Here is a 15,501-nt window from a genome sequence, read left to right as displayed (position 1 = left end):
CAAGGAATTTAACAACCACGTTAAACTAATTTCCCCTAATTTTATGCTGACAAACCACCCTATCACCAATCATCTAAACAAACAAGCAAGATGGAAATACATCAGGATGGAGAGGGGGAGACAAGGAAAGAAGGAAAACGGTAGTATTTTGATACAAATGAGAGAGGCGGGAATCCAGCAGGAAAAGAAAGGCCTAGAAAGTTTCTGCCAACAGCAGCTGAGATGGTTCATCACAAGCCTATTTTTCCAGACATTATGTTTCATTTGGCTTCCAGGGTCACATGACAGCTGCAAACTAACGCCTTAAGGTCTGTTTCTGCCTCTCTGTGACACTGACAGGCTGTGAGAGACTCCGACACCACAGAAAGAACCCCCCCCCCACATTTCCATTACATCATCCAACCAGTACTGGGGGAGAGGGAGGGGCACACAGCTGGTGGCAGCCGCAGTACCATCTGCTTTCCACTTACAGTGCATGCGAGTTTGCTCTACAGATTCCTACTGAACCTTTCTGGGGAAGAGACTCTGTCTCAAGACAAAACACCCCATTGTGTGAAACATATTTGCAATTGTGGAGAATAAGTTACTCTCCAATGGCCAGGAAAAAGATTCATCAGGTAAGGATTCCTGATCGCTTGGAAAGCGCGACTACACAAAAGACAAAATCGCTAAACACTCAGTGATTAGGGAAGAATAAAGAGCAAAGCAACAACCTGCCATCTGCTTTTCCCAGTGCAAGAAGCCAGAACTAAAACTCTACAGTCAGCAATAATTTTTGAAAAGGAAGGGATTGTGGGATGGGGGCAGCGGGGAAAAGCAGCTTAAGTCTCCAAAGTCAGAGATTAGCTGAAACAACGTGGAAAGAACAAAACAGTAAAAACTCCTTATTCCTAGATGGGGGAAACATCAAATATACTTATGAAATTCTGTCAGCACATGGTAATTTATGGCAGCCCAAAGTAGAAGGAAAAACTATGCAGCTGCTCCCTGAAACTAACTGTGAAATTCAGAAAACTTCAGACTAATATAGCTGCAATAAAGTGCTTATTTACTGCCTGATCTCCTACAAATAAATACACTGCTAATTGCAAGTTCATGATGGATCTTCTTTTTAAAGTGCTCTATAAATTTGTCAAGCATTCATTTGTCTTAGGCATGCCATACTGTTTGAAAATATTTACAAGTTTTGGTTAAACTTGTTTTTAAAATTAAAAACATATAAGTGTATGAGTTCTGAAAATCAACTAATCAACTTCAGTGAATTTTTCAACTTGAGTCACAGACAAATAAGAAAACTGAGATAAAGCAAAATGGTGCACAGAAGTTTGAGCTAAGATGTGTTGCTGTATTCCCACAGTTAATTTGCTCAAGAAATGTCCTTACACCAATCTTTTACTGTAGATCTGACCAGCACAGCAAGGCTGCCTCTCCACGTACTGGCACGGTCCTCCTCATTCCTGGAAAATTGTGATACAAAATGGCATGGAACACGTTTCATTAGAACTCCTGACAAGTTTTTTTGAAGAATCTGTTCTTTCATCTCAACATTTAGGTGACTTCATGCCATGTGGACTGAACACTGTTCAAATGGGTTGGATCTGTATGACTTACCATACATTTTGCCTTCATCGGACAGTATGATTTTCCTCCTCCCACAAGGGGGATATATAGCTAATGCCTCCTGGAAACTCTGCTCAATATCTGGGCTCCAGACACCTTCTGCGTCATTGTCAATAGGTTTATCCGCAGAATCGCTCATTCTTTCAATGTCCTCGGCAGGACTCTCACTGCCGCTCCAGCTGCTGGGCTCAATGGTGACGGCTGGTTTCTCCAAGCCTGGGCCTGGACACTTTAAGAGAATGAATCTGAAAAGGGAGGGAAATGGGAAAGAACAATTTCAGGCAAATTCTCCTCCACTAGTCTTTAGTAATCTGTACAACAGAACCACAAACTGCAGTGACAGAAATTTTAAGAAACGAGTGAAGGAAAAAGGCAGAGGTAAGCAGCAAATTTTTTAGACCAATCAGGTGATGCAGCAAGACTTGCAGTTGAAAAGAAACTGGGGAAGTGGGCAGGAGCTCTCCCCTTCTTATCCAAAGCCCTGGAAGAGGTGGGGGGCTCCCACCCACTCTGTGATGTTTAGGGGTAGACATTTCCCTCCGATCTAGGCCTTGTGCTGCGGAGCAATGCCCACATGTGTGATGCACACAGACCACGAAGATGACCTTACAGAAATGAAGCCTAGTTCTAACACGTTAAAAGTATCCCTCGGATCATTAACACCCAAGAGATTACTTTTCTCTGTAATCAACAACAAATGAGTTAAATTACCAGTAATGTGTTATACTTTGTTGTAAAAAAAACCTTTTCCCATGTTGCTTCCACTGGCATCATTACAACTGTAACCATTTCTAGAAGCTAAGGGTCTAGTCCCCAAGAAATATAAGGACTTCATTTTGTTGTTTGTTGCTTAATCCTATCACGACCCCATGGACAGCATTCCTCCAGGCTCTCCTGTCCTCCACCATCCCTCAGAGTCCACCCAAGCCCACACCTACTGCCCCAGTGACTCCATCTAGCCACCTCATCCTCTGCCATCCCCTTCTTTTGCTGTCAATCATTCCCAACATCAAGGACTTCATTGCATTACATTTTAAAACGGATATTGTTTTAATTCCCACAGAGTTTCAACAGTGACAGAGAATCAGCATACTATACTTTCCTTATTTTACCTATACAAACAGCACAGCTTGTACCAAAAAACCAAAAGGCCAAATACTATATGTGTATGTATGTATGTGATCTGACCAAAAGGATAACCAGACTACATTTTGCACCTGTTTCAGAAGTGTGCCTGTTATGGAACAGAAGAAAAATCTCACCTCCTGATCTAGAATCAATTTAGTAAGAAATAATCCAATATGACAGCACCTGCTAACTTCACTCTAGTCATAGATACTTCAGTGTTTCTCATATTTGTGGGAAATGTACAGCTGATATATAGGCAGACTTTAAGACTGACTGTTGTAATGGGAAGAGTTCTTCACAGTGGTAAGTCTACCTAAGATGGTGAAGAAAGCACCAGGAATGAATTTTTCACAACCTGTCAAAGCATAGCTGATTCTTATTAAAGACAAGATGTACATAAATGGACAAAGGCTAGAAAGAAATGGAAAGAGAGAAGTGGGGCCAGAGGAGCTCCCAAAACTGTTCCCTTGCATTTACATTTCCTAATCTTAAAAAAAGGGATCAGAATGTGTTTCCTCCTCCTCTTTTTTTAGGAGCACAGATTAAAACTTGAGAAAACCAGGTCTTATTAGACCAACTAACTTCATTTTAAAACCTTGCAAATTATTAATGCAGCACTCCATGTAGCAAGTGATATTTGCAAGCAAAAAATAAGGTCCTACGTATCCAGTTCACTGTGTCTGATTATGTCCACCTGGATCAGGAATAAAGAGCCTATAGCCCTCAGCCACTTCCAGGGCAGTCCATGCAGCGGAGCCATGGGAACCTTAGTCAGAGTTCTCCTGGGATTAAAAAACCCAGAATTTGTATTGTATTGACAAGAGAAACTCTGCCATCATCCCTACTAAGAAGTTAGGGGAAAGGGAACTGTTGAGGACGGGTGCCTGTAGTGGGAGGAAAAGAGCATGTGGAGGGGGGATTGTCAATGTGTGAGTGCACGCATTTGTGTGAGCATGCGTGCAAGCATGAACATGTATACCCTCTGGCACCACAGCTGAGAACTAAAGAGGCCTAGGTACCAAACAGGTCATGCCCCCTAGATGGATATTTTTGAAAAGGAAGCAAGAAAGAAGAACTGATTGCATTAATTTTGATGGTGTGGTTCCTTTAGTTGCCACATTTACAAACATCACAAGGATCATATGTGGACAGACACGCCTGTCCAACCCCCATCCTGGCTGGAGCACCTTCTGGATGAGAATTAATCAACCAAGCCCTGCATGCACTTGATATGCTTGAGGTGGAGTAACCACCCCATGGAAATGAGTTCTCATGAACTGAAGAAAGCTTTTAGCAAATCCCCATTTTTGTGTGCATATTGACACTGCTGATCGAGGAAGTGGGCTGACAAGGATATAAAATCTTGTATTTCAATGACTAAATGGCTTCATTTCTTTTCAGAGAATAACAACTTGGTTAATCACTTCAAGCTCAGCACCGTGTATTAAGAGGCCCGTCCACTTCATGCTATTATTGAATTCTGAGGCCTCTGCCATGATTCACTGTGAAGGCTGTGAAGAAACGCTCTGAGAAAAGCACCTTTTATCTGCCCGTTTTAAACTGCACTTTTATAAGTAAAGGGGGAATATAAAGAAGAATGCCTCTATAGTTATCCCGGAAAAAAAACTTGTTTATGTTCATTTCTCACTTACAGAAGTGTAACATAACATTAAAATTGGCATACAGAAGGAGGGAGGGAGAAACTAAACTAAACTGAAAACTAAAACTGTGTTTAGATAATCATCTCAATGTAAACCCAAAACATACAAATAATATCTATATGTTGAACAGTGAGACTGGGGGAGGAAGCATGCTGAGTTTGTATGTCATAACTAGAAAACATCACTCAAATACAAATTGAGCTGGAAGGTTTCACTGCTGTCTTAAGTTGCCTAGGTTGGATGTACGCACTTTGAATCTCATAGCAAATGCCTGTACATCTTAAACCTAATTCATTTATTTAGTTCACAGATTTATATTCCATTTTTCCTCTGATTATTTCTATAGTGGCTATTGTCTTTAACCTCTACATTCTCTCAGTTCTGTATTCGCTTTTGTATACACACAATTTCTTTTCTTCTTTTAATATTTGGGTTCTGAGGAGTGAGAAGGGCCTTCCCACCAAGCAAAAGATGATGCATCAGAGACCTGCGTCGTACTCAACACACATACTCCTCCTCAGCATCTTACATTTATGTATTGATCATTTATGTATTGATCTGGATCTTTACCTGGAATTTGGAGCTCTTTGTCCCCCTCCCCCATCACTGGCTTAGCTCAGACATCACAACCACCCAGTGTTGTTTTTAGCTTTCTTTAACTGTCAGGTTGCTGTGTATAGCAATGGGTTGGTGCATGTCCCTGGGTTGTTTCTTGTGATGCAAAACCAGGAAGATTGACTTGCCTTCCCTCCAGTAAGGCAGAAAAATAACCCATGGAGAGAAGCAATGAAAGTGCTTCCTGCCCACAGCAGCTTGCAAAATGGCCTCCTCTCCACAGCACTGGGCGGAGAGGAGGATGGGAGAAGGGACGAATGTTGGTGGTTTGCACCATGGTATTCAAGTCACATTTTCAATGGTGGTGTGACTTGTGGCAATGCTGGCTTGCACCTTTTCTCTGAGGCTGCTACTCTGTGGCCACAAAGGAAATGCTTCACAGGCTGCTTCTCATTAAGAGGAGGAAGTGACCCAAAAGGTGGCGAGGGTAGCTTTTTCCATGGCAAATTGGCTGCAGAACAGCCCAAGCAATGAAAGCCGTAGTCAAGTCTTTGAGGGGTGGGAAAAAGCCGACATGTTGCCTACCCATGTTGTAGGTCATTATCCGATCTGAGGCATTCCTCACAAAGAAGGACACATTCTTAACACGTTCAATGCAAACATAATTTTGTAAAATTAACAATATTCAATATTTAGAAATTGTAGAGGAATATACACAGTACATCATATTATCTTCTCACCATTTTCATTTGAGAAACATGTTGTTCAGTTGATCATTACAGCTTTGGTATATAAAAAAATCAGCATGTTTCACGGCCTGACCTCATTAGTAAGCGCTGGATTTTGATTTTCAACCTGTTTTTATAGAACACTCTGCACAGATACAAATATCCCCAACAAGCAAATATAGCCAGCATTTTAACTTGAACAAAATTAGTTTCCAGGCTCACAAGCCTATTCATTGTAATTACATTTTTATTTTATTTCATTTTTAACTGTCCACTTCAACCGGATTCTTGGTCTATATAAAATTGTGAATTGTATCCTCTGTTTCAGGAGATGGAACACATTAAACAATTACAATTTTATTGATTTTAAGCAAGTGTAGATCTTCTAAACAGAAAATCTGGAAGAATATTTTCCATTTAAACATTTATGATTTCATCCCCCCCATTTCATCCACTAACTTATGGAATATGCACAAAATGCATCTTTCATAAGACTTCCAAATGGAATGCTTCCAATTGCAGGGTGACCCAAACAGAACATGGTTGCATTTCATCTCAGTCAACTGGTGCTAGAAAGGAAGTCAGATCTCAGACAAGGGATTCCACAATAACCTTCCTAATATGTGGCTCACCATGAAAGAAATCATAATAAATCCTTTGCCACATCGTTCTGAGTTCCTGAATACATGCCTATGATGTAGATTTTTTTCTGTACCTCTAATTCTACTATACCACAGAACTTGATGTTCTCACTGAAAGATAGTTTTATTTTATTTTAAAAAATCATGTCACTTTCAGAAGTAACCATGGTTTATTTGTTTGTTTTTATGTCACCCAATATCCAAAGCTCTCTGGATGGTTAACAAAAGTTTAAATTAAACAAAGTTTTAAAACACACACACATTAATTTGAAAAAATAAAACCATAATAACAATTGCTATTGCTATGATTCAGCACAGAAGCACAGCAGCACTACAGAAGAAAATGGAATATATAAAAGCAAAATTTAGAAGTTAAATTATTAGAATACTGGGAAAATAAAAGGGTATTTACCTGGTGTGGAAAAGAACACAAAGAAGTCACCAGACACACCTCTTTGCACCACTGCATTTAAATTCACCCATTTACTCCTAATCAGAAACAAGGATGGCAGAGGTCCTCAGATGTTGCCAAGGCACCTGAATCAGTACCACTGTGGAATCCAGCTCTTCAGCATTTCCATCCCAGCCCTCTGCTACAAAAACAGGGTGCTTACTGATTTGCACTTCATGGATATACCCAGCTTAGCCCCCATAAAGCTTTTAAGGGCAAGACCATTCTAGGGGCATGTTGTAATCTTGTTTACCTAGTTTTCGAATATAACCAATTGGCTCACTCTCCAGTTGTGGTCAAGAATAGTAATAATATCATTAAGAATAGCTTATTTTGCATTTAAGTAGACTTATTTTCAACTTGACTATAAAAACAGTTTAAAAATAGCAAGTTACAGTATGAATAAATGTATAGAACTAGCCCTCTTCTTGAACAATTTTGTATTAAGCATTGTGCAGATTTTTTTTTCAAGAGATCAGATTTGTTCATGTGCAATAGTTCATATAAAACATATTTTTTAGAGCTGTGCTGAATTTTCACACTCATCTTCAAGGGAAAAAAGTAGGCTTTCAAGAGGTGTGAAAAGCCCCTTGAAGAAAACCCCAGCTTATTAGACGTTAAGGTGTCTTTCTTTGCCATGTGCTACCAGCCAATCAAGGCCCATGTAGTGAACGTGATGACAGCACAGTGCCATGTAGCCAACTAGATTCAGCTACCTGCCTACATGAAGTGGCTCCCACTCTGAAAGCAGAGGAAGGGACAGCGGGTTATTTCCAAGGAAACCAGGCCAACGCTCCTTCGCTTGCAGGTGATTTCACTGCCCACCACAACTATGTGACAGGATTTTCACTGTATCCAGTGCCATTCACGCAACCCCATCCCAGTGGGGCAGTCACGGATAAGTCATACACAGCTGGGTGGAGCTCTTCTCTCCATAAACCCCTTGTGAACACCTGTTACCTTACAGCAAAGGAATGCAAAACACAGGTGTGAGGGCAATATTTTCTAAGGGAGTTTTAAAAACCCCGTTTGTTATGGTTCATGTAGAACTAACATACTTAATATTTTTCACTGACTCTGGTTTGTTTGTTTGTTTGTTTGTTTTTAAAAGCCAAAGATCAGAATGAAGAGGTTGTTTAATTTGTATAAGCTGGTACATATATTTAAATAAAATGCAGTGCTTGGATTAACTCATTCTTCTGCCATTTCATCTGCATCTCTGCTGGATCACTTAAATGGGTTGGAAAATACTATAGTTAGCATCTAAATTCCTAACCCTGTTGCCTAAGGATGGCAATGGGATGAAACACAATCCTCTGAAACTCCAGTGGAAAGATCCTACAAAAAAGTAGTGAACAGTTCCTTGTCTCCCTGACAGACCATACCCTTCAAGGATACACCCAGGACAACTGCTGCTTCCTATGATTGTATTTCTAAAGATTACAAGACTCGAAAAAATGTTCTATAGATATGGATTACATTTGAGGCTGTGGGTCGAAAGGGGACATGGAGAGAAATCCCAATGTGAATCACTTTAAAGAAAGCAACTCTGTCTCCAATTCAGGTGATCCTCCATTTAGTTTTAATAAATAAAGATACTGCTACCATCAGGTTTAAAGAAAAGAATTCTATGAATTTATGAATCCTATATTATTTATCTAGAAGTTTGACTTACCTTACATAGAAAATGAAGGTTCCATATATGGCAATAATTAGCCAACCAGTGAGATGCACTGATCAGGGCCTTAAAAGTCTACTGGCTTTCTAAGTAGTGCTTCTCCTTTGACTGAGAGGACCAACCGTTTAGGCCAGCAGAAAAAAAGGAAGAAAATGATGTCTCCTTTCTCCCACAGAGCTTCATATAGCAGAGAACATGTATGGCCACTATGCCAGGAGGCTACAGCTAATTGCAGTGATTGCAGCTAATTGCACCATGGTCAGCTTGCCACGGAACAGATGTAACAAGCCATCAGCACCACAGAGTCAAGTCCTGGATGTACCTTTCTGAAAGAGTTGCAGAAGAAAATATGTCCCCATGGGTTTTTTGAGAGGCCTTGGGAGCAGGCTCCCATCATGAAATGCATAGAGATTTCCAAAAGTCAGAAGTTCCATGGCCTAAAGAAAAAGTTCTCCCAAGAAACCACTGCCTTTACCTTCCAGGTTATCTCAAAGTATGACAGAAAGAAAGGCAAGGCAAGCCAAGTATAACATACTCATGGGGAGAAGGGAGACATCACGGTATGCAGAAGATGGATGTTCAGCCCCTGGCATCCTGAGGTTCATGCCTGAAACCTTAGAGAATCACTGCCAGCCAGTGTTGACAATACTGAACTAGACAGCACAACTGGCTGACTTGTATACAGCAGCTTTGTATGTCCCCACATTCAGCATGGACTGCTTGCACAACCCCTAGCTGAGGGCATCTTCAACTGGATGTCTAAGAAGATGATCTCAATTCCACCCCATTCTGCAAGAAAGCAGTCTCCTCCAAAAAATGTTCAAAAATATTACCATTCCTTTACCCTGGACTGTGAAAAACCTCCTCCTCTTTAAGAATAAGGGAATCAGCCCCTGGTCAGACTGTGAATACCCTGCATCTGGTCACACGCTGCAGGCAAGCAGAGTCATGCCAGAACCAGGTTTTTTGGTTCAAGCGCAGGTGGTATTTGCGGACGACAGTGATGGATGTCCCTGTCCAGCAGAGCCAGCCCTATTCTAGCAGCGAAGGCACAAGCAACAGCCAGTGATAATATGAATGCCTGCAAGGCAGCAGAAGCAGCCGCACCCTTCAGCAGGCGGAGCTGGTAGCCAGATGAACAGGCAATGCTGTTCAGCAGCATTGCAGAACAGCTGCGACAGTCCAAATTACTGGGCAGCCAACGAAGACTCAGCATCATCCACTGATCTGGTGCCCCCTAACTACTGGCTTGTTTCTTTTCATTTTTTAAATGATATGGCTATGCAGAGGAGACTCTTCATTCACTAGGGAGCTCCCTGTCAACCTTACGTTGGTGCAAGAGCATGTGCAGCAGATCTCCGGAGGAATCAATTCTTTGCAGGAGCAGTCCATCCACTGATGCAATCAACCATCGATTCATCACTCAGATTCCGAGCTAGAGAAGTTGCAACTATTCTTTGACAAGCCACTACTGGATGAGAGCTGCTCACCATGTTCGTAGGCTCTCACACCAGGAACTTACTTCCCAAGACAACTCTGAGAAACGGTCGTCTCGGTGTAGACCTGCTCTCTGGAGCATCAACCCATGTTCAGGTGGAATTGAAGTTCACTTCCTTGAAATTAGCATTGACTGCTAGACATCCTACTGGGGTGCCTTTGATGAAACATTGAGGACAGAAATGTTGTGTGATACACAAAGCTAATTTCTCCATGCTCCCTGGGAACCCACAGCAACACCCACATTTCCGCTTCTGGCGTCTCAATGGGGAAATGGTCAAAAAGTGTGTCTGTGAGTTCAAGCCACCTGGTTGGACTTAGATACAAATGGTACGTCACACATAATTACAGAACCATGAACCATTTCAACGTTTTAAATGGGAGGGTGGGTAACACCCATCCCAGATGCCCTACTCACCTCCCCTTTCAGGCAATTCCCACCCTAGTTGTCTGAAGTGCAGCTGTAGCACTTACACTTACGACCAATCCAGGTTAACATGCACAACATTCACCACACTTCTTTTGTTTCCTTGTGATGCCACTCTAAAGGTAACAGGGAAATTTTATTTAATTATTTATTTTTAATACTTCTCTACCGCCCCATTCCCATAGGCTCTGGCTGGTTTACAACAACCTCAACTGTAGCTTTCTAGCTGTCTCATTCAGTCACTCCCCAGCTCTCTTTTTAGAGTAGCTGCTAAGTCTCAGAAGGGGCTCTCTAGTTTTATCTTGTTGTTTGCTTCAGAAGTGAGCCAGCTGTTGCGATCTGGACTTCCAGAGGGGCTCTGTGGGTAGTCAGGAGATCAGTTGCTATTCAGCCCAAGTCAGTACAAGCTACAGTACAGGAGAAGCCCGAGAGGAAAGAGCAAAGTGACTGGCTAACAGCACTGCGCAGCCACTGGAGGCGGAAGAGAAGCTACCTGCAAGGGAGAGAGAAAAGGTGCAAATTTGACCTCTGCTGAGACTGAGCTTGAAGATTGTGCTTGGAGCCACATATTTGTTGATAATAAGAGTGAGGGTAGGCAAAGTGATGCCCTACAGATGTTTTGGACTACAGCTTCTGCAATGCCTGACCATTGGCCATGCTGGTTGGGGCTGATGGGAGTTATAGTCCAAAACATGTGGGAGGCACCAGGTTGTTTATCATGATGTTCCAGATGTAAACTTCATTTTGCCATAAAGGCTCATGTTGCTCCACCACTGAATGTTGGGAAAGGAGTGCAAGGACATAACTGAACACCTAGAAGCAGTTTAACCCAACACAAATGCCCCCAGTAGGTGTCACCACAAGACATCTGTTCTCCCCTCCTTGGAAGAAGCAGAGAAAACCTGTAAAAGAACTTCCAAGTTTCTTCAAGAAGCATTGGGACTGACTGGCAAACAGGCTGCTAGAGACTTTACCACGGAAATATCAAGTTGCAGAAAGTACTTCAGGATTTTGGACCTGCATGATTTAGATCAGCAATAAGATGAATGCATGCCATGATATGGCTTTCTGACCAAGTCAAAAGTATGCCCACAGTCTTTAGGGACCTGGCTTTAGCTGTATGTTGTACAGCTGGTACAGATTTTGAGAGCAACCTACACAAATATGCAGGAGTTCTGGAGCACCTGGTGACCAAGTCAAAGAAACCTGGTGTAGCTGCACATTCTTCACCCCAGTTCACTTAAGGGCTCCAGCTGTAAAGGAACCTTTGGACTAGAACAATCATTTCAGATCTGGTGGTGCCAAAAGCAACACTAGAGGTAGAAATTTCCCTTACAGAAAATTTTGAACCATATAGGGATGGATTCATTAGTCCCAGTTTCTTATGCCCCCACACAAAGAATGCTTATGAGAAGGTAGACATGGCATTCAACATCACTGATGAATATATTCATGCACGTTAAAGGAACAAGCAGTGACAGAACCTTGTTTCCAGAACGCAAAATATGCTAAAGCTCAAGTCTCAAAACAGCCTTTCCAACATGTCCCAGTTCTTGGCAACAGGACTCTAAAGTAGGTACCAGCTTGCAGAGAAGGGAAATGCACCCACTCAGAGCACTTTTGGTGCATTCTTGGATCATATGTCCCGGAGCTGAAGGCCAGACTGAAAATAGATGCAGGACTTGGTAAATCCTGGTACAAATTTGGCAGAGACTTCTTGCTGTATCAAATTCACCTTTGGCATATCAGCAGTCACATTCATTACAACAGAACATGAGGTGACTGCACTGAATGATAGGTTAGAGGCATTTGTGCTCCTGTCAGCTTTGCAGATACACAGTCACTAATGAAATTAATTTCCAAGGTGAGCAGGAGCACAACCTGCTGAATTTACTGTTGCGCAAATAGGAAGTCTCTAGGGAAGGGAAAGTAGAAATGGTGAAAACCCTGCCTGAAAGAGGACATTATGCTACACTACAGCAGGCTGGACACAGCTGGGTTGGGAAGTCACGAGGGAGTAGAACAACTGCATGCAACACATGGTGGGGAAAGCAACATTTGGAAATTGGTTGAGGAAGGTGTGAGCAACAATTGCAGTTGTTCCAGCTTCTGAACAGGTGCAACCAAACACAGGATAGAAAAGTGGGACTGGGAACAGATCAGTGCTGGAGAATACAAAATCTTTATAATGCTTTATGCCAAATGTTCTGCAGAGATCAGCAGGGGCATGTAAAACAGACTACGGAGAAAATACAGTCCCTCAGGGACTTACGAAACGGCATGAACAAGCTGCATGAACCAAAAAGCAAAGTTTTCTAAGCAGAGATGTTGGGTAGCTAGACAATTATACTACTGTGGCACATACAGTGTTGCTTTGCCAGCATATTTGGGTATGTTGAAGCAATATGGGAAAGCAACCTGAAATTCTAGTAAAATGTTGAAAAGGCGAAGAATTCTAAATGTGAGGATAGGTCTTCACATGGTAAGTTAAACCATGGTTTGCCTGGACATGGGAAAATTCCAACAGTGGTTTAGGTTCTAAATTATGACTATTGAAAACTGGTTTGGTGTGATGTCTGATATGAGCCAAAGACAGTGAGCTCTGAACTGTATCCTCCCAGTAAGACAGGCAAACCAGACTATGCTGTAGCAGCTGTCTACAAATCCCACTCTACATTTTGCACATGGGTGGGAAAAGCAGGTGCAAAGAGGTGCGAAAGCCCAGTCTCACACTGGATAGCTATATAAGCCTTCTGGCAGCCTGCCAACCATGTGGGTCAGCCATCCTTTGAACCTGCCAGCTGTATTCAATATTTCAAAAACAGGTTGCTACAACAGCCCCTTGGCTATTTATTTCCACAACAATGGACAACCAAGGCAGACCTCTAGATACCCTCATTAAAAAGCACAGTTGGAAAAGAGAACGGATTCAACTCACATCTCCTAAAAAAGCAGCGAAGGGCTTCCACTGTACCCAAAAGTCCAATGCTTGTCTTGTAAAACTAGGTAGAAATAGTATCTCACAATGAAACACCTTTCTCATGGACCACTCTTACCTATGGATGGGTAAGCAAAGCAGTGCTACAGACAGAGCCCTCTAGCAGGAGAGCAGCTGATGTTTCGCCTAGCCATCCTAACAAGATTTGTCATTCCTTTCTTCTTTTCTTCTTTTGATTTCTTTTATTACATTTATATCCACCTTTATTTTCTTCCAAGGAGCTTAAAGTAGGTGACATAATTCTCCTCCTGCTGCTCTCAATCTTACTCCCACAACAACAACCCTGTGGGGTAGGTTGGGCTGAGAGTCTGAGATATCCCAGAATCATCCAGTTGGCTCCATGGCTGAGCAGGGACTAGAACCCAGATCACCTGAATCCCAGTCCTGCGCTCCTAACCACTCCAAGACACTGCTGCTCTCTTTCTCTCTGTACCTCCCCTCCTGTACTGCCTAGTTCAATAAAAAAGTGCTAGGGAGAAGGGGAAGAAGTGAGAGGATCCACAGTTTGGGTTGCTCACACAACAGAGCTTCTCTTTGCTGTCTCCCCACCTGCCCACGCAGCACCATTTATACACCAAAATCATGCTCTAACAAGTTTTCCAACTCTCCACAGCAGACGTGGGAACATACAAGGACTGCACTGGAGAGGGCAAATTCATTCTGCGGACAGTTTCTATTTCACCGGCAGACACCCACTATTTGAGAGTGACCATTCTTTGCAACAAAGGCGGAGCCATTCACCCCTCCGTGAGAGAGAAGGTGGACACTGGAGAGGGTGGGTCTAGCATATTTTGTAGCAAAAACTGCATGCTTATAATACTTAAACCTGTACTATCTTAATTACCTCTATGTGAATTGTGTCTCATTTTTTCATTTTTCTTCAAGGGAATTCTGCCATATGCAAAGAACACAATGGAAACCCATTACATACCTACCAGTATAGGTCAGGTGCATCTAGACTCTGAGACCCCCTTGGATTGGCACTTCCCCATATGAAAGTGACTTCATAAGTGTGCTTACCTGTTTTGAGGAATTACACACATAGCTGGTAACATGCGAAGTCTGATTTCATTGTAAATTCAGGCAGGTGGGAGCCTAACAGAGTTTGACATGCTAAAAATCACAAGTGGAAGTGGCCTCATCTTCTTAGAAATGGGCCAGTTTGCAAACATAATACTATAGTTTCTTTTTCTTTTATATTGTTATTTATTTTATATTGTTATTTTATATTTTATATTGTTACTATTGTAATTTTTTATTATGTTGTAAGCCGCCCCGAGGCTTCGGCGAATGGGGCGGCATATAAATGTTTTAATTAATAAATAAATAATAAAATAGCACAGAAGTGAGACTACTTTGATTTCAAAATGGTAAACCAGGAATGACTATTATAAAACAAATATGAACATTGTGTAGTCTTTTTTCCCATATACTTCAACATTACTGGACATTTCACATTTTCTAAAATAGTAAATGGCAAACAAAATTTCTTTGTTTGAAGGCTGCCTTGAAAGAAGGTATCCTATAAAAGACCAGATGTTAAGAGTCTTATTTTCTGCACACTGCAATGAATGAGGATGCTGTTGTAATGATTAAATTAATGCACCAGATCAAAGATCTTCTACCTAGAGGGAACATTTTCTACACAGTTTGTCACAGAATCCCAGTGCATTTCGGGCAATCCTGGCATGTACTACAACAGTCCCAAAACTGCATGCAAAACACTTGCAGGGCAAATTGGACCTGCCCTAGAACAAGCTCAAAATTTCCCAAGTCTAGACATTGGAGAGGAAAAGTAACATTGGATGAGCTATTTTCTTCCAGAAGCTCTGTCTGCAAAGATCGATCACACCCCTGAGAAACTGCTTATACGTCCCCAAGAAACCCCAGAACACCTCAGAAGAAACTCCTGTTGTAAGATCATTTAAAAGCACCAAATAATCTGAAATTCTGCCCCTAGTACCGACACGTTCTGTGCAAAAGAAACATTTTTTTAAAAATTTGTGAACAAAGGTTCTCACAGTGAAAATCTAAACTTCTAAAAAAGATTGAGCAATATTGCAGTGTAATTACCTACCAAATTTAATTAACTCCAATCTTCATTAGCTGCAAGGGGG

The 15,501-nt window shown here is 41.8% G+C and overlaps 1 protein-coding gene across 7 annotated transcripts in view; it reads right to left on the bottom strand.

The window, feature by feature from the left end:
- Nucleotides 1-15,501, bottom strand: part of TEAD1 (TEA domain transcription factor 1) — a 231,230-nt gene that overhangs the window by 143,311 nt on the left and 72,418 nt on the right. For all 7 annotated transcript variants that reach the window (XM_044425625.1, XM_044425623.1, XM_044425626.1 and 4 more), the window contains one exon: nt 1,612-1,865. In XM_044425625.1, coding sequence (XP_044281560.1) covers nt 1,612-1,759 — 148 coding nt within the window. In that variant the 5' untranslated portion in view covers nt 1,760-1,865. The remainder of the gene's footprint in view (nt 1-1,611; nt 1,866-15,501) is intronic.

This window comes from Varanus komodoensis, unplaced genomic scaffold (assembly GCF_004798865.1).
Source record: "Varanus komodoensis strain SLA01 unplaced genomic scaffold, ASM479886v1 scaffold16, whole genome shotgun sequence".
Classification (NCBI taxonomy): Eukaryota; Metazoa; Chordata; class Lepidosauria; order Squamata; family Varanidae; genus Varanus; species Varanus komodoensis.
The sequence above is the reverse complement of the archived record's forward strand: the minus strand, read 5'-3'. Positions and strand labels throughout refer to the sequence as shown.